The sequence below is a fragment of the Theropithecus gelada genome, chromosome 1 (genome assembly GCF_003255815.1).
Source record: "Theropithecus gelada isolate Dixy chromosome 1, Tgel_1.0, whole genome shotgun sequence".
NCBI lineage: Eukaryota > Metazoa > Chordata > Mammalia > Primates > Cercopithecidae > Theropithecus > Theropithecus gelada.
In genome coordinates, this window is record NC_037668.1 from 37,254,506 (window position 1) to 37,272,508 (window position 18,003).

The 18,003-nt window shown below is 39.4% G+C and overlaps 1 protein-coding gene across 2 annotated transcripts in view; it reads right to left on the reverse strand.

Moving 5' to 3' along the window:
• Nucleotides 1–18,003, reverse strand: part of RERE (arginine-glutamic acid dipeptide repeats) — a 470,948-nt gene that overhangs the window by 200,864 nt on the left and 252,081 nt on the right. For both annotated transcript variants that reach the window (XM_025378261.1, XM_025378250.1), the window contains 2 exons: nucleotides 1,839–1,944; nucleotides 925–1,021 (listed from right to left, as the gene is read on the reverse strand). In XM_025378261.1, the coding sequence (XP_025234046.1) occupies nucleotides 925–1,021; nucleotides 1,839–1,944 (203 nt within the window). The remainder of the gene's footprint in view (nucleotides 1–924; nucleotides 1,022–1,838; nucleotides 1,945–18,003) is intronic.

Here is an 18,003-nt window from a genome sequence, read left to right on the forward strand (position 1 = left end):
GAAAAGGTAGAAACCCGGGGGGGGGGCCCTGGAGGGCGACCGAAACCCCGCAACACACCCCCGCCCGGGGAAAAAAAGAAAAACCCCAAAAAAAAAAAAAAAAAAAAAAAAAAAAAGAATATTAGTAGTCTTACTTCCTATACCACTTAAAAGACCCAAAGTCAGTCATACATACACAAAATGAGCCATTATGGCCATCCTTTTCTTGAAAGAGACGGAAAATACCCAAAGATGCAAATGTCATGGTCATTTTTTTGACATAATTCCTGAACACATTATGACCAGCTGGAATGTTACCTTCTGCCTCAGAATGAAATCTTCAATATCTTTCTACCCACCTCTTCTCCCTACCAATGAAGCTATCTAGTAGGAAATTTTTCAGACATACAGAAAATGGAAGAATAGTTCAATGAAAATCTCTATAAACTTTGCCTAGATTCTCAATTAATTACACGCTGCCATATCTGCGTCATCCGTTTCTCTATCTTCTCTAGTGGCAGGAATTAAATCTTTAGAAAGTAAACCGCAGACCATCAGAACACTTTCTCCCACCTCAGCTTTCCAAAGTGCCAGGATTACAGATGTGAGCCACTGCACCTGCCCATCGGAACATTTCACCCACATACTTCAGCAAACAATACCAGGATAATAATTTCCAAGGAAATGAAGATACAGTAATATAGAAAGGGCATTAAAAAGTAAATTATCAAAAAAGAGAGAGAGAGGTAAAGCTAGGTTAGTGAAGATACGGAGAACCTCTGCAATCTCAACAATCCAGAGCAGACACTGGAATGTTCACTCTGAGGCCAAAAGAGGAGTCTGATTAATACAGTGACTACTAAAAGATCAGGAGAGATTAGATTCTCCACCTCCTGCACTCAATGACTCCTCCTTCACATGGAAGAGCATGTCTCCAGTACTTACCTAAGGGCAGCAGCATGGTAAGTGTCAACGTAATCAGAAATGAAGAGCTCTCGGTTCTTGATAACTGGGTCTGTAATGACAAGTTCTCTTCCAGAGTCTGTCAAAAAATTAAGAGGACATTAAAACTGAGTTTCCCAAAACAAGTAAAAAAATTTTGTAAAACTTTTCTTTCAGGTTTACCACCCACTAAATAACCAGGCCTGGTGAGCATCATAAGTATGCAAAATAGAGAAGAGGAATCACAAATTGCAAGAATAACAGTAACAGAAAGTACAGTTTTTGTCAACAAAGTATCTTCTTGGCTATTTATACCCCTTACTAAGTCCCTATATTTTGCCAAAATGGATTAAGTACAAATGGAAAAAGAGCAGAAACAACTATCTTATCCTAGCACCTCTTCAACTACCAAAATACTTAGTGATCCTGTCCATCTTATTTTTCTTGCTAAATATTACAAAATGGAGTGAAATCACACAGCTTCCACTGAAAATAATATTTTTAACAAGGAACTATAATTTACTTGCTTTAACGGAGGTTTTTTTTTTACAGTTTCAAAGAAGGAAAAAAAAAACACCCAGCAAGATAAAAAAGAACATCATTCTTCCAAGTTGTTTTTCACTGGTTTGTTGACTGTGAGAAGAGTGCAGCAGGATCAGGGCCAGGCAAAGTTTGATGCCAGCGCCAGCACTGCCATTTAGAGGATGCACAGCCCCAGTTTCCTCATCTGGAACTGGAAATGGGACAGACCCACCTCACGTGACTAATGGGTAACCAATGTGAATCGTCAAGCATAAGGCCTACCAACATTCAAAAATCCATTTTTTAAAAAGTTATCTTCATTTAATTAATGTCTTTAGAAAGAACATTGCCCAAAGCTAAGAAATACATGAATCAAACCAGAAGGACATATTTACCATTTTCATTATGTCGATCCTGAACCAAATGCTGATACACAGAATCTGGGACCTCAGACTGACGGTAGTACCATTTGACGTTCATGAGGAGATGGTCCCTCTTACTCTGAAAAGGAAAATCTAACAGCATTAGGAACAGGATTTCAGGTGGCCACAAGTGCATATCATACCCATGACAAAAGCCCCTGTAAACGGGTGGACAGGTAGGTAGGGAGAGACACAATTACCATCAGGACCACAATAATACGTAAGTCAGTTATGAGGTCAAATTTTATTTTTTAAAAACACCCATCAATAGATCCCTCTCACCTTACCCCTCTAAACTGCTTATTTCAGGAAACAAAAGGAGACCAGTCTCGAATCTGTTTATCTCCCCAGTTTGATTAACTAATCCATTCAATATTACAGTTTTATTTAACATTAACTATATAATACTATATGAATATATCCTTCTATTTTAATCTTTAATCATTTTGGTAAATATTTAGAGTCAGTGTTAGCATACTGTCAAGGCTCATTAAGGGCAATAGGCTAGAAAGAACTTACCCAGCAAGGCCTGGCACAAAATAATCTCTTCTCCAAGGTTTGCCTATTACCCAAACTAAATTAGATTCTCCTTCCACTTTTTAGCCACAGTTACTGTTATGTGCCAAATGAATATAGCGAAGAATGGGTGGTGATGAAGGTACTATGAGTCCAGAGACCTCATCTCATTTATTTCCGAATCTCCAGGTAATAGAACATCTTGTATATAACTATTTGTGAATAATGAAGAGTTTATGATGATCACATAAATGATCCTGTAAATGTTTATAGGACACTGAACTATGTTATCCCTAAAAGTTAATTTTGTTCCCAGTTTGTTCTGAGAATAAAGGATCAAATATTGCCCTTCCATTAGCAAGTTACAGGGCTACAGCTTGCAAAAGATCATCTCTGTGCCTGGTCAAGAAATAGCTCAACAGGGAGCGCACTGAGGTTTCCTGCGGCCTCCTAAAATACTTTTCCAACCCATGTGTGGCCTTAACAGAATTCTCTAAGGTGAATGGAATACCATTCCTTTCAGCAGCCTCTACGTTCTCATCACAGGCCCGCTGGTCAGTAATGAATGAGAGCTAAAATTCAAGAAATGCCTCATGTTTATAAAGGGGATACCTAAATCCTAAAACATGATAAAAGAGCCCTCATTAATGAAAGAAGATACTTTCTGCTTTAACGAGCAGTCACAAATACAGCCAACACTAAAACACTACTAGGAAAGTTCCAAAAAACCTTTGCTAAAAGACACTTAAAAGCCATTTAAAGAATCAGAAAGATAACAATTGCCACAAGTTTCAACAGAACTCAAATGTGAAGATGTGGTTTTATTTATTTATTCATTTTTATTTTTTTTGAGAAGGAGCCTCACTCTGTCACCCAGGCTGGAGTGCAGTGGTGTGATCTCAGCTCACTGCAACCTCCACCTCCTAGGTTCAAATGATTCTCCTGCCTCAGCCTCCCAAGTAGCTGGGATTATAGGTGTGTGCCATCATGCCCAGCTATTTTTGTATTTTTAGTAGAGACAGGTTTTGACCATGTGGGCCCCACTGGTCTGGAACTCCTGACCTCAAATGATCCATCCACCCGCTTTGACCTCCCAATGTGCTGGGATGTCAAGCATGAGCCACCACACCCGCCAAAAATGTGCTATTTCAAAGTAAACACAACAATGTTTTAAAATCTACCAGTCTACGTATTTCTGAAACACATTTAAGATGTCTGAAAACCTGAAGGGCAACAGAAATACCTTTTAGATATAGTAACTCAAATTTGTACAATGTCTATTTTTCAGAACCAAGCCAGGTATACTGGTGATCTTTTGAGGTACAATATCTATGTTATCTTATGATGCAGGAATACCTACTGATTACACACACAAATAAATCACTGCTTTCGTTTATTTGTACCTAGATGTATGAATCCTAATGTTATACCTTACAATGGCAGTGAAAGAACTATTGGATTCCCCAATGCAGTACTACGCAATAACCAGGGAGTGGCAGCATTGTGCTACAAAGACTTCACAATCAATTCCACAGACAAAACACACAAAGGTAGACTGGAAGTAAACAACAATTTGGAACAAATTTAAGTAGCTGTAATATCCACAATCTTTCTAAATAGGCCAGTAACTTAATTATAAATTAAAAGTCTATTATAAAGGGAGGCAATGTGTGGTTTCAGCAGGTACTAGATTAAAATTAGGTAATCTAGGATTGCAGTTCAGTCTGCAACTGCTAGTTGCAACCTTAGTGGAGTCCCCCAACCCTCTGAAAAGGGAAGGGATGGAACAAAATTGTTTCTATGTTCTCTTTCCATTCTTACATGTTTACAAGTAGATTTCTTCCTCAAACAAAACCAAGTAGATAAAATGATGCTGTGGGAGAATCTCTAATTTTTTCTCTGTATCTGTGCAATGGCACTGGCTAACAGTGCCATCCTAAAGAAGGTTTACAAATTAAAATGTCACCTTCAGGGGAAGCTGGCCACTGCTATATGAGGGAGAAAAGAGCATCCCCTCCCTGAGTAAGTGTTCCCAAAGCTACCTCAGACACAGAAGTATTGCTCGAAAGTTAAGACACAGGTAATCATCTATTTCCTACTACTCACTAGTCAAAGAATTTTGGTCAAAATCACAGAAAATTAAAGCCAGACATGAATTTAGAGATCATGTGATTCAAGCAAAACTGTCTGGGTTTGAATCCTGGCTCTGCAACGTACTAAGCTATGTGACTTTGGGCAAGTAACTTCTCCAAGCCTCAATGCTCTCATATACAAAATGGGAGAAAACCAAGTTTCTACCTTATTCGGTTGAGAGGATTAAATAAACTAATATAAAGCAAGTTGATGAGCTCAATAAATGTTAGATATTACTATCACTGTTTTACAGAAAAAAGAGAGTAGCCAAGATAGAAAAGAGGTCACTTAAAGGTTTTGCTTTTCTAAGATTCAAAATTATGTTAGTAATAGCAATATAAAAATAAGTCATACAGCAAATTAAGAGGAAAATGTCTTCACTTTTCCAACAATTCTAGAGGCTTATCAAGAATTTCTTAACAATTAAGCCTCACTTTTTACTAGCAATATAATTTAACAATGACATAAATGTCAAAATGTTTATAAATAATGTATTTTAAACAGAATGTGGAATCAAGAGGGAAGTGAGCTTCCTGTGTGAAAGCACCCTAGGGTATACTTCTGAATAGTAAGAGGAGCCCACTGGGAAGTAAATAACTTCTCACCAGTTTGTTTGTTTACAGACAAGTTCTCACTCTGTTACCCAGGCTGGAGTGCAATGGCACCATCATGGCTCACTGCAGCCTCGACCTCCCAGGCTCAAAGTGATCCTCCTGCCTCAGCCTCCTGAGTTAAGTAGGAAAACAAGCACCCAGCTAATTTTTTTTTTTTTTTTTTTTTTTTTTGTGAGACGGAGTCTCGCTCTGTCGCCCAGGCTGGAGTGCAGTGGCCGGATCTCAGCTCACTGCAAGCTCCGCCTCCCGGGTTCCCGCCATTCTCCTGCCTCAGCCTCCCGAGTAGCTGGGACTACAGGCGCCCACAACCGCGCCCGGCTAATTTTTTTGTATTTTTAGTAGAGACGAGGTTTCACCGTGGTCTCGATCTCCTGACCTTGTGATCCGCCCGCCTCGGCCTCCCAAAGTGCTGGGATTACAGGCGTGAGCCACCGCGCCCGGCCCACCCAGCTAATTTTTAAAATTTTTTTGTAGAGGTGGACATCTTGCTATGTTTTAAGCCACTAAACAGGAGCACATCCAATCTGCTTACAATAAGGTTGGCTCTGTGAGGAAAAAAAAAAAAAAAAAAAAAGGCGAGAGGAGTTGTTTCTGGGCTAAAATATGGATTCTTCCATATCCCTGGCTGGATTTCTCTTGAAATGAAGAATATATGTTGATTTAAGGAGATTAATAGAGGACAAAATCCATCCCCCAAATCTGGGCTTAGAAAAAAGATCCTTATGGTAGCTATTTAGGAGCAGAATAGCAAAGATTTCTACACATCTTTGAATATCAGACAATAGTGTTGAGATTTAACAAATTTAAAATAACTGAAATGAAACACTCAGAACTAGATAACTGACAAGGGGTAGACTAGGGGAAAAGGAAGGCAATGGAGACAGGAAAGGCCAAGAAAAGGTTTCTGTTGAAGGGCAACTGTGTTGTCATCAGCAACACACAACACAGTCTGCCCAAACACAGACACGGGGTCTAATGCCAAGATGGAAACTTCCTTTCCTGTAGATCTTTCATGATTACTAATTTAGTGTTTTATCGATTTAAATAGCCTGAGTCTTTCCCAGAAACATTCTTAATATCAGCCTCAAGACAATGTTTTTCCACAACATGAAAATAGTAATAATAATCAAGGGGGTATCTGGAGAGTTCATAAATGCCAATAGGACAAGGGCAGAGAGAGAGACCTTCAAACAGAGGCGGCCTGCAAGCCAGATGAACAACCGTAAATTCACCTACGATGCAGAGGAAAGAGCTTCTTTGTCCCATTGATCGCTAGCTGATGATACCTGCCACCAGCTCACAGCAGGGATCATCAGGTCCCCAAAGCCTCCAAAACAGACCACTCCTGTCCCTCTGTGTTATCAAATGTGACAGGGACATCAAGGCCAAAGACAGCCTCAACAGAGTACCAAGATGGATATTAGCAAATAAATAACTTTGCCAAGTCAAAACAATCTGCTAGAGAGAAGAGGATAACTTCCTGCATATTTTTTAACTGCTCAGTAATGGGGGCTCTTGATTCAGAACCAAGTGAAATCAGATCAAAATTCTTACTTTAAGTAAGCCAATACAGCCAACCAAGTTTCTCCAGAAATTTGGGGTGAAGTGGCTAACATGTGTATACTGTAGGGCTTAAAAAGATACTTTCTGAAGAAACTTTTCATGCATTTCCACAACATGGTGATAATAAGGTTAAGAGCTGTCTGAACATTACAGGTTTACTGTATAACTCAGAAATGTATACATACAACTTTTAATTGGTAGTCAGCATACTAATTAAGTATACAGAGGGGGAAAAACTGTCTCCTGGAGACATCACCATCTCCCTTCAAGTGCGCTCACTAACCGGTTTAAAGAGGCATTAACTCCGCCTGTTGAGTCCACCTCCATCTACAGGACAATGACTGTTAGACTGTCACCTTAGCTAAGACCCTGGGGACATAGTGATAACGGCTTCAATCATTCCTGACTTCAAGGGAGAAGGGTAGGGACAGACAATGGGGTCAAAGATCACTCTTCTTCAAAGGTCAAAGCTAACTCCAGATACAGACTGAGTAACCTCTCATTCAAAATACCTGGGACCAGAGGTGTTTCTGATTTCAGAATTTTCTAGATTTTGGAATCTTTGGGTATACATAATGAGACATCTTGGTGATGGGACCCAAGTCTAAACACAAAATTCATTTATGTTTCATATAAACCTCATACACATAGCCTCAGGATAAGTATATAAAACATTTTAATAACATATGCAGCCTGTCACAAAGGTCAGATGTGGAATTTTCTACTTACGGTGTCATGTCAGCACTCAAAAAGTGAGAGATTTTAAATTAGAGATGCTCAACCTGTATTTATTTACACAGGCAAATCAAAACTAAAGATAAGCTTTCTGTACCAGTCATAGTTACCCAACTTTGTGGATAAATATCTGAAATTAAATTTAATTCAATTAAAATGAAATTAGATCCAGGAATCCCACTTCTGGGAATTTACCAAAAGATTTAAAATCAGTCTGTCAAAGAGAAGTCTGCACTCCCAAGTTTATTCACAATAAACAAGTTAGGGAATCAACCTCAGTTCCTATCAACAATGAATGGATAAAGAAAATGTGAGATACACACACACACACACACACACACACACACACACACACACATATAATGGACTACTATTCAGCCTTTAAAAAAGAAGACTCCTGTCATCTGCAACAACATGAATGGAACTAGAGAATACTATCCTAAGTTAAATAAATAAGCCAGGAATTGAAAGACAAATACCACATGTGCTTACTTATTACATGTGGACTCAAACAACCCAACTCATAGAAGCGAAGAGAAGTGGTTACAGAGGCTGGGCAGTGGGGGACTGGGGAGCTAATGGTCAAAGGATACAAAATCTCAGTAAAGAAGAATAACTGGGTTTTTAAAAAGATCAACTGCACAACATGATTAATATAGTTAATACCTGTATTGTACATTTCAAAATTGGTAAGAGTAAATTTCAAACGTTCTCATTATAAAAAATTCTAAGTAATTGAGGTGATGGTATGTTAACTAGCTTGATTTAATTATTCTACATTGTATTAATGAATCATACATCATTTTGTACTCCATATGTATATACAATTATAAATTGTCAACTTACAACAAAATGAAATTTTAAAAATGAAATTAGATAGGAAATACCTTGTAATATTTCAAGCCTCTACCCTACTTAACATAAGACTCTAAGAATGGCCGGGCACAGTGGTGCAGGCCTGTAATCCTACCACTTTGAGAGGCAGAGCCAGGTGGATCACCTGAGGTCAGGAGTTCAAGGCCAGCCTGGTCAACATGGCAAAACCCCATCTCTACTAAAAATACAAAAATTAGTTGGGCATGGTGGTGGGTGTCTATAATCCCAGCTACTTGAGAGGCTGAGTGAGGCAGGAGAACGGCTTGAACCCAGGAGGTGGAGGTTGCAGTGAAAGGAGATCGTGCCACTGCACTCCAGTCTGAGTAACAACAGCGAAACTCTGTCTCAAAACGAAACAAACAAAAAGGCTCTAAGAATTTTACATATCTATGATGGGTGCGGTGGCTCACGCCTGTAATCCCAGCACTTTGGGAGGCCAAGGCAGACGGATCATGAGGTCAGGAGTTCGAGACCAGCCTGGCCAACATGGTGAAACCCCGTCTCTACTAAAAATACAAAAATTAGCCGGGCATGGTGGCCCATGCCTGTAATCCCAGCTACTAGGGAAGCTGAGACAGGAGAATCGCTTGAGCCTGGGAGGCCGAGGTTGCAGTGAGCTGAGATCGTGCCATTGCACTCCAGCCTAGGTGACAAGAGCCAGACCCCGTCTAAAAAATAAAAAAAATTTTTTTTAATTTTAAAAAAGAATTTTACATATCTATATATATTATCTGTATAACTTTATAGCCATTACAGCTCCATAATGCCAGGAAAGAGGTATAGAAAAACCTAAAGCAGAGTATACCACCAGGCCTCAGGCCATCAAGGTTCATGTACACCAGGGTTCTGCTCGGACATGGGGACCAGTGGGTAAGGAGAAAAGCTGAAATACTGACTCCACAGACTTTTCTCAGGGGAAAGAAAGGACTCTGAATATACTTTATAATCACACCATGCTGTACACATCTCCCAAATGGCACTGAGTCATTAAACATTTTGTTTCATTTTGAGAGGGCAAAGTGAGGGCAAGTAAATTTCTTATTGCCATTGACAAGTATCCACTCTTGTTTGATCCTGGAACACCTTCTTCCAACCTCGGTGTATTTTAGTGTAGGGCTGGGGCTGAACAGACCTAAAAATCCATAGGGTCGTCTTCTACATCCATTCTCAGTGGTGCCTGAACTCACCTGTGGAAGGACCACGGCTGTGGCACAGCTCCCCTCAGGTGGCCACACTACTCTCATTTCTAAAATACCTTAAAACGAGGGGCAGGCAGGGGAAAAATAAAACAAAATAAAATACCCGGGGCTAGGTGCGGTGGCTCACACCGGTAATCCCAACACTTTGGGAGGCCAAGGCAGGTGAATCACGAGGTCAGGAGTTCAAGACCAGCCTGGCCAAGATGATGAAACCCCGTCTCCACTAAAACTACAAAAATTAGCTGGGTGTGGTGGCGACTGCCTGTAATCCCAGCTACTCGGCAGGCTGAAGCAGAGAATTGCTTGAACCCGGGAGGCGGAAGTTGCAGTGAGCTGAGATGGCATCACTGCACTCCAGCCTAGACGACAGAGCAAGACTCTATCTCAAAAAAAAAAAAAAAAAAAAAAAAACTGAAAACAAAAATTAGATGGGACACAGAATCCTGTTGGTGGTAACGTCACATTTATTAGCATTTCCAAACAGGTGTACCTGGAACTACTGGTACACCCAGTATAGAGCAGACTACTGGAGGGGTCTGCTCAGAACTGGAATAATATTTTTTTTTTTTTTTTGAGACACAGTCTCACTCAGTCACCCAGGCTGGAGTGCAGTGGCACGATCTCGGCTCACTGCAACCTCCGCCTCCCGGGTTCAAGTGATTCTCCTGCCTTCGCTTTCTGAATAGCTGGAACTACAGGCACATGCCACCATGCCCAGATAATGTTTTGTATTTTTAGTAGAAATGGGGTTTCATCATGTTAACCAGGATGATCTTGATCTCCAGACCTTGTGATCTGCCCAACTCGGCCTCCCAAAGTGCTAGGATTATAGGTGTGAGGCACCGCACCCGGTCAGAACTGGCATAATGAATTTTTAAAGAAAAGTAAGTAGATGAAAAAACAGAAGCAGACCATGGCCACAACCATCCGACTAGGCTGCTTACTGCTTGTAGGCACTAGGATCAAGGTTACGTGCTCATTTTCAAAACCTATGAGTGGTATTCAATCCAAAAGACTGTTGTCAAGATAACATCAGCATCTGGGTCTGTGTGAAAAGATTTAAATCACCTTCTATCAGATGTTGAAGCATGAAGGGGAAATGGTAGGAGGGCAGATGACTTTTTACGGTGTTTACAATCAAGATATACAAATAACTGGCTACATACAAATACTCAGAAAGATGATGTAACTATGAATGTACTGAAGCACAGGCTCAGATGATCAGCAATAATTTCAAAACCACTGTTTCTTGATGATGCCTTGTTTGTTAAACTACTGCCTCTGTTAAATTATTTTTACACTTTAATATGGAGAAAAATCAACCAATATTTTGGAAGGAACTAAAACAGTACATGAAAACTAAATCATCTCTGAAATGCTAGCTAAGGAGTCAAAACTCATTAAGGATTTTCTACTTAGGATTACATTGTGTATGAACACTGAAACTTTCAGACAATTCACTCTTGTATTTGTTTGCAGCAGAGAGGCCAAAAGTAAGTGCAGGTAAAACCTTGGGAATATTTATACTTCTTGCCCTCACCTGTAATCTACAAGGCTAGGTAACTAGATAACCCTATTGTCCTTAATGTCACACACACACACACACACACACAGAGAGAGAGATAAACTATACGTAAAGGGGACTTAGCACATACAGACAGACATAGCAAACTAAAGAGCACTTATGTAGCTCCCCAAAAGTATCCCACCATGTACTGCAACCTGACTGTGGGGGTTAATATCAGGTATCTGAACTGGATTAAGGGACAGCTAGATAGTTGGTAAAGCATTATTTCTGGGTGTGTCTATATAGGTGTTCCTAGAGAAGACTAGTGTGTCAGATGGTATCCTGCATGGGAAGATCTGCCCTCAATGTGGGTGGGACAGCATCTAATGAGCTTGGGGCCAGAATAGAACAAAAACAGCAGGGAAAGGGAAACTTTGCTCTCTCTCCAGTAGCTAAGACATCCTTCTCCTTCTACCTTTGGGCATCAGATCTCTAGGTCCTCCAGTCTTTGGACTGAGGACTCACACCATTGGCCCCCCAGGTTCTCTGGCCTTCAGCCTCAGACAGAGTTGTACTATAGGTTCCTTTGGTTCTGAGGCTTTTGAACTTGAACTGAGCCACACTATCAGCTTCCCCGCATCTTCAGCTTGCAGATGGCCTGCAATGGTCTGAATGTTGTCACCCTCAGAAACTCAGGCTGAAACTTAATCCCCAATGTAAAAGTATGAACAAGTGAGGCCTTTAAGAGGTGATTAGATCATAAGGAGCCTGATAACTCACTAATTCACTGATGCGTTCACGGGTTAATAACTTATCACAAGAGTGAGTCCTCTTATGAAAGCGAGGTTGGCTTTCTCATGTGAGCCCTATTGTCCTGGATGCCTTCTACCACATTATGGCACGGCACAAAGCCCTCCCCAGAGGCCAACCAGATACAGTCCCTTGACCTGGACTTCACAGCCTCCAGAACTATAATACATTTATTTTCTTTATAAATTATCCAGTCTCAGGTATTCAGAAAAAAAGACTAAGACATGGCTATCATAGGACTTAGCTTCTATGATGGAGTGAGACAATTCCCATAATAAATCCCCTCTTATCTGTCTGTCCATCCATCTGTCTATCTTTCTATCCAGCCAGTCAGCCAGCCAATTGGTTCTGTCTCTCTGGAGAACTCTAATACACTGACAAATACTAAATGTCAGACTCAGCTTTAAAAGTTCAGTTTTGAAGGGTCAATTTGGTAAGATGAAATTTCGCAGATAAATTAAAATCCTACACTTGGACCTCCAAAATCTGCTGACCAAACAAAAATGAATCCCATTCTAAACAGTATTCTCCCAGCAGCTATGGTTTTATCAGATCAACACAGAAGCACAAATCTTCTCTTTGGTCCAAAGGATTTCTCCCATAAAGGAAGAAAAAAATAGCTATTCATAGCGAGTGTAATAAGAAATTGTCAAATTCTCCCTTAATCCCTACTAAAGCTTTAAACATTCCATTAAATTTCTTTAAGGAAAAAAAAAAAAGAGTACAAATACCATGAAATTTGAATTTTTGTAATAATACTTCGGTTGTTGTTTGGTGATGGTGGTGATGGCAGTAACATTATTCATTGTGAGGGAATTAATGACTTCTTATACGTGACATAGCCAGAAAAGTTATAGAGCTCAACCACACACATCAAAGGTGGGGTCAGACTTTGCAGTAATGAGCAGGATGTCAAAGAAAGGGTGGGGAAAATCTGGGCGGTAGGCTCCCAAAATTCTCTAGAAATTTCACAAATTGAATCTCTCACATTATTTAACATCACATTATTTTACAAGTAAGAGTTACCAACTTATGATTAAAGATACATGACAGAGAGTTTACAATTAAAAACTGATGATGAGCTACCACGGTATTTCCCTGAGGTTGGGCACAGTGGCTCATGACTGCAATTCCAGCACTTTGGAAGGCAGAGGCATGAAGACTGCTTGAGCCCAGTAGTTTGAGACCAACTTGGGCAACAAAGTGACACTCTGTCTTTACAAAAAATTTAAAAATGAGACAGGCATGGTGGCATGCTCTTGTAGTCCCAGTTATCCTGGAGACTGAGGAGGGAGGATCTCTTGAGCACAAGAGCTCAAGGTTGCAACAAGCTATGATGGCACTGCCACACTCCAGCCTGGCGACAGAGCAAGACCCTGTCTAAAAAAAAAAAGAAAACATTTTATTGACTCAATACACTTTTTACAGAAGGACCTCCCAAACATCTTAAGCTTCAAGATTCCTTAGATTCTTAAAAATTATTAAAGAGTCAAAGAACATGGGTTATATCTTATCAATATTTACTGTATTTAAAAATAAAAAAATTTCTGGCTGGGCGCGGTGGCTCACGTCTGTAATCCCAGCACTTCGGGAGGCTGAGGCAGGCGGATCACGAGGTCAAGAGATCAAGACCATCCTGGCCAACATGGTAAAACCCCATCTCTACTAAAAATAGAAAAATTAGCTGGGTATGGTGACAGGCGCCTGTAGTCCCAGCTACTCAGGAGGCTGAGGCAGGAGAATCACTTGAACTGGGGAAGTGGAGGTTGCAGTGAGCTGAGATCACGCCACTGCACTCCAGCCAGGGGACAGAGCGAGACTCCATTTTAACAAAAATAATTAACTATTTAAATAAATTTTGGACGGGCACAGTGACTCACGCCTGTAATCCCAGCACTATGGGAGGCCGAGGTGGGCAAATCGTGAGATCAAGAAATCAAGACCATCCTGGCCGACACGTTGAAAACCCATCTCTAGTAAAAATACAAAAATTAGCTGGGTGTGGTGGCACACACCTGTAGTCCCAGCTACTTGGGAGGCTGAGGCGGGAGAATCACTTGAACCTGGGAGGCAGAGGTTGCAGTGAGCTGAGATCGCGCCACTGCACTCCAGCCTGGTGACAGAGTGAGACTCAATCTCAAAAAAAATAAAAGTAAAAATAATAAAAATAATAATTTTTTTGTAATTTATGAATTCATTAAGAGTAACAGTAATAAACCTACTACATGCTCGTGTTAACATAATTATAACACAAATAACTACAGTTTTTAGAATCAACAAAATGTAGGAAATGAGTAACACTTTTTTTTCCGTAAATCTCTTTTACTTCTGGCTTAATAAGAAAACAGATTCCCATATCTGCTTCTGCTTCTGCTTCTGTATTCAATCCGTTGAGCTATATCACACATCATTTAGCCTTTTGTGGAATGCACTGTACACTCTTGAGAGAATGACAGTGAAAACAAAAAACAAATGATGTCTTGGTATCATTATGAAAACAGTTCAACCCTACAGACCCCTGGACCATAGTTAAGAACGGCTGGTCTCTGAAATGAAGTCGACAAGCTGCACAGATGGCTCCAGGTGTCTTCTGTTTTAGACACAGTCATTTAAATGAAAAGTATGCTCCCAAAACAGCACCATGACCAGAGATTTCAAAGCACAAAATCATTAGATATCAGATACTATTAAAAAAGATTTCATTACTATTTATGCAACCAAACATTCCAGACATTCCAGTAGAGAGCAGAAGTTATACAAGAAGAAAATCTAAACAGGAAGCTCTCATTGTCAAATTTAAGGTATCTTTCTTTCCAAACACTGAGCTCATGATATAAAAGAAATATTTAAAGCTTGATTCAAACAAGTATGTATTTGTCTACATTAAAAAGCTATATACTACTTTAAAAAAACGGTGAACCCTTGAAGCTGAAAGCACACAGAAAATAATAACCTAGATAATTTCCGCAATTCCAGGCAACTTTCTGGCCATTTCAAGAATGATTCTGCTTCCTATCTGAGAAAACTGGCAACATTAAACAAAATCTTTAAGAAAAAGAAAGATATTAGCTTACAATGTTATATTGAATCATATCCTTTATAATGACTAATATACCTAATTTATGTGAATCTAGCAATATTCCTCCCTCTCCTGGTGATATGCTTTTTGTACCACTGCTGTCTGAATTAAACCGTGAGTGTAGAGTTGGTAACACAGTAACTTTTAGCAACACAAATATTTGCACTTTTAAGAAGCACTAGAGACACAATTTTAGAAATTACTGACTCGAAGTTGGCCTATGTTACATAATAGGAATCCAAGTACAGCCAGCAACTTACCAATAAAGAAATTCAAATAGTTAGGTAAGAAAAGGGAAAATCAGCAGAACACTAAAAAACTATACTTTCCTGGTTTATGTAAATCAGTCTGTCTTATCTTAAATATCTTAATTATTTCTTCTCTTCCTTTAACTTAAACCAAAACAAAGACGGTAACCTTTAAGACTAGTTAGTCTATTTATAACCGCTGCATCTACAACCACTTTTCTAATACAAACAAGCTCTGCTAGCTTATCTTGGTGCACATGCCAGACAAGAAAGGCCCACTGGCCTGCTGGAGAGGAGAAATGGAAAGCAGGAAATGAGAAGCCTTAGTTAATCCCCAAATAATCGACCAGTGTATTCAGTCAAGTGTGAGCTGAGCTGGGAAAATGCTGCTTTAAAAAAGAAAGAAAGAAAATCAAAGAACATGTGACTGGAGCCACAATTCATTTTAAAATAGGGTAATTTCTGTCAAAGAGATTCTGCACCACGTTCAAGCACCAACAACAACATACGGAAATGTTCATATCTTCTGCAGTAAGACCCCTTCCTTTAAAATCTCTTGTCATCTTTTTTCAAAAACAAGTTTCAACTTTTGGGTTTTGTTTCTTGTTTTGGTTTATCTTAATTATTGAGATATAATTTATATACGCACAATAACATTAGCTCATTTTACAGTTTCAACTAGTTTTGACAAACGTATAGAGTTGTGTAACCTCCACCAAAATCAAGATAGGCAACATCCTCATTATCACAAAAAGACCAACTTCCATTACAGAATCAACATTTGCTGTGATGAAAAGGCTTTGGGTGCCAGTGTTGACAGAAAAACAATATTCTAATCTAACTTCTTTCCTCCATTTTAGCTCGCAGAGAAGTTAATATGGAGAAAAACAATTCGGAGTCCACCGTGACTCTTCCATCTATTGCTAGAGAATACTATAGACAGGAATCCCATGATCTTTAAATCAAGTAATTGGCTAGATAAAACTTCTGGGCTGAGATGTAATATGGTCTCAGGAAATTCCTAGAACATAGAACAGTTTTGGTGACAACTGATATAAAAATAAACAAAAATAATTTCAAATTAGATCTGAGATATACTTTCCTCAAACTATATAAGAAATATTTACTGAGCATCTGCTAGGCACCAGACACTGCTCTGGAGATGGTCGCTGAGGATACAGAAGTGGGAAAAACAGGAAGTCCCAGCCCTGGTAACTTCCATTTCAATGGAGGAGAAGACCCCTTACCAATTCCCCCACCTCACTCCTCTAAAACATCAAATAATGGTTAAGTGCTTTTAAAAAGTTATGATGAATGAAATCTGCCACTTGGTAACCATAAATCCTAGGCAAATAACATTTACTTACACTGTTATTTAATCTCTTTGGGTATTATTTTCCTTAAAATTAGTGGTCTTCTCAAAAGTACTTCAAGATAGCAGGAAAAACTGTATTGTGACCTGATACTTCATACACCAAGATGGGTTTAAATAACCCTAATGATTCCATACACCAGTTTCTCTACCTACAGGACCTAGGAGGAAACCCAAATGTCTTGCTTGCTCCCTTGAGCTTGTTCATGAAAACTCCCAAAGGTGGCTCTACTTTATTATCTTTCTTATTTTTCTTTTTAAAATTTTATTAGGAAATATTTGACAGGCAGAAAGGCATAAACATTAACAGAACCATCTGTACCAAACATACCTAAAGCAGTAACAACATGACCGAACCTAAAGAAGCTGCCTGTGCAACCTGCCTACACCCCACAGGCAACTACCACCTTGAATTCACTGATCATTCCCATCCAGTACTTCATGCTTTTACTTAATATATACATATAAGTAAAAATACATAAGGTATTATTTTGCATGTTTTTATACTGTACATAAATGACTGTACATAAACTGGACTCTTTGAGTTCTTCTATGCTTTGTTCGTTCAGCATTATGCTTACATGATCCATCCACGCCCTAGTTCACTTATTTTAAGTGACATGTATTACCTTCATATACAGCACATCACACTGCGTTCATACATATTCCTGACAGTAGACATCTGCGTCATTTCCAGTTTCCACCATTACAACCTTGGTTGTAAGAAGTATTCCTATATACGTTTACAAACATAAAACTTTTCAATTCAAATTATTTAAATTACTCTGAATGTTTGGTGACACCACTAAGTCTTCAAATTTTGGTACTGGTAAAATGTGGTTCACAGTGTCTTACTAAGTAATTTAAATACATATGAAAGGCTAAAAAAGTTTATGTCTAAGCATGGTTTTAGATAAAGCCATTAACTATGATGTGTTGCCTTTTATTTCTGGAGACAGTCTCACTCTCACCCAGGCTGGAGTGCAAGTGGCCCAGTCACAGGTCACTGCAGCCTTGACCTCCTGGGCTCAAGCTCTCCTACCTCCGCCTCCTGAGTAGCTGGGACTCCAAGAAAATGCCACCATGCCCAGCTAATTTTTGTACTTTTTATAGAGACCAGGTTTCACCATGTTACCCAGGCTGGTCTTGAACTCCTGGGCTCAAGCACTCCTCCCACCTCAGCCTCCCAAAGTGCTGGGATTACAGGCATGAGCCACTGTGCCCAACCAATGTGTTGTATTTCCATTAATAATTCATTGCAAAATATTTTCTAATTTCCACTGTGATTTCTTATTTGACCCACAGACTACTTAGAAGAATCTGGGTTCCTTGCACACATCTGTGTATTTCCCAGGTACTACTTTTGGTTTTGATTCCTAGCTTAGTAGCATTATGGTCAGAGAACATGTTCTGTATGATTTCAATGCTGTGAAATATGTTAAGACTATGATCTATATATAGTCTTTTTTTTTTTTTTTTTTTTGTG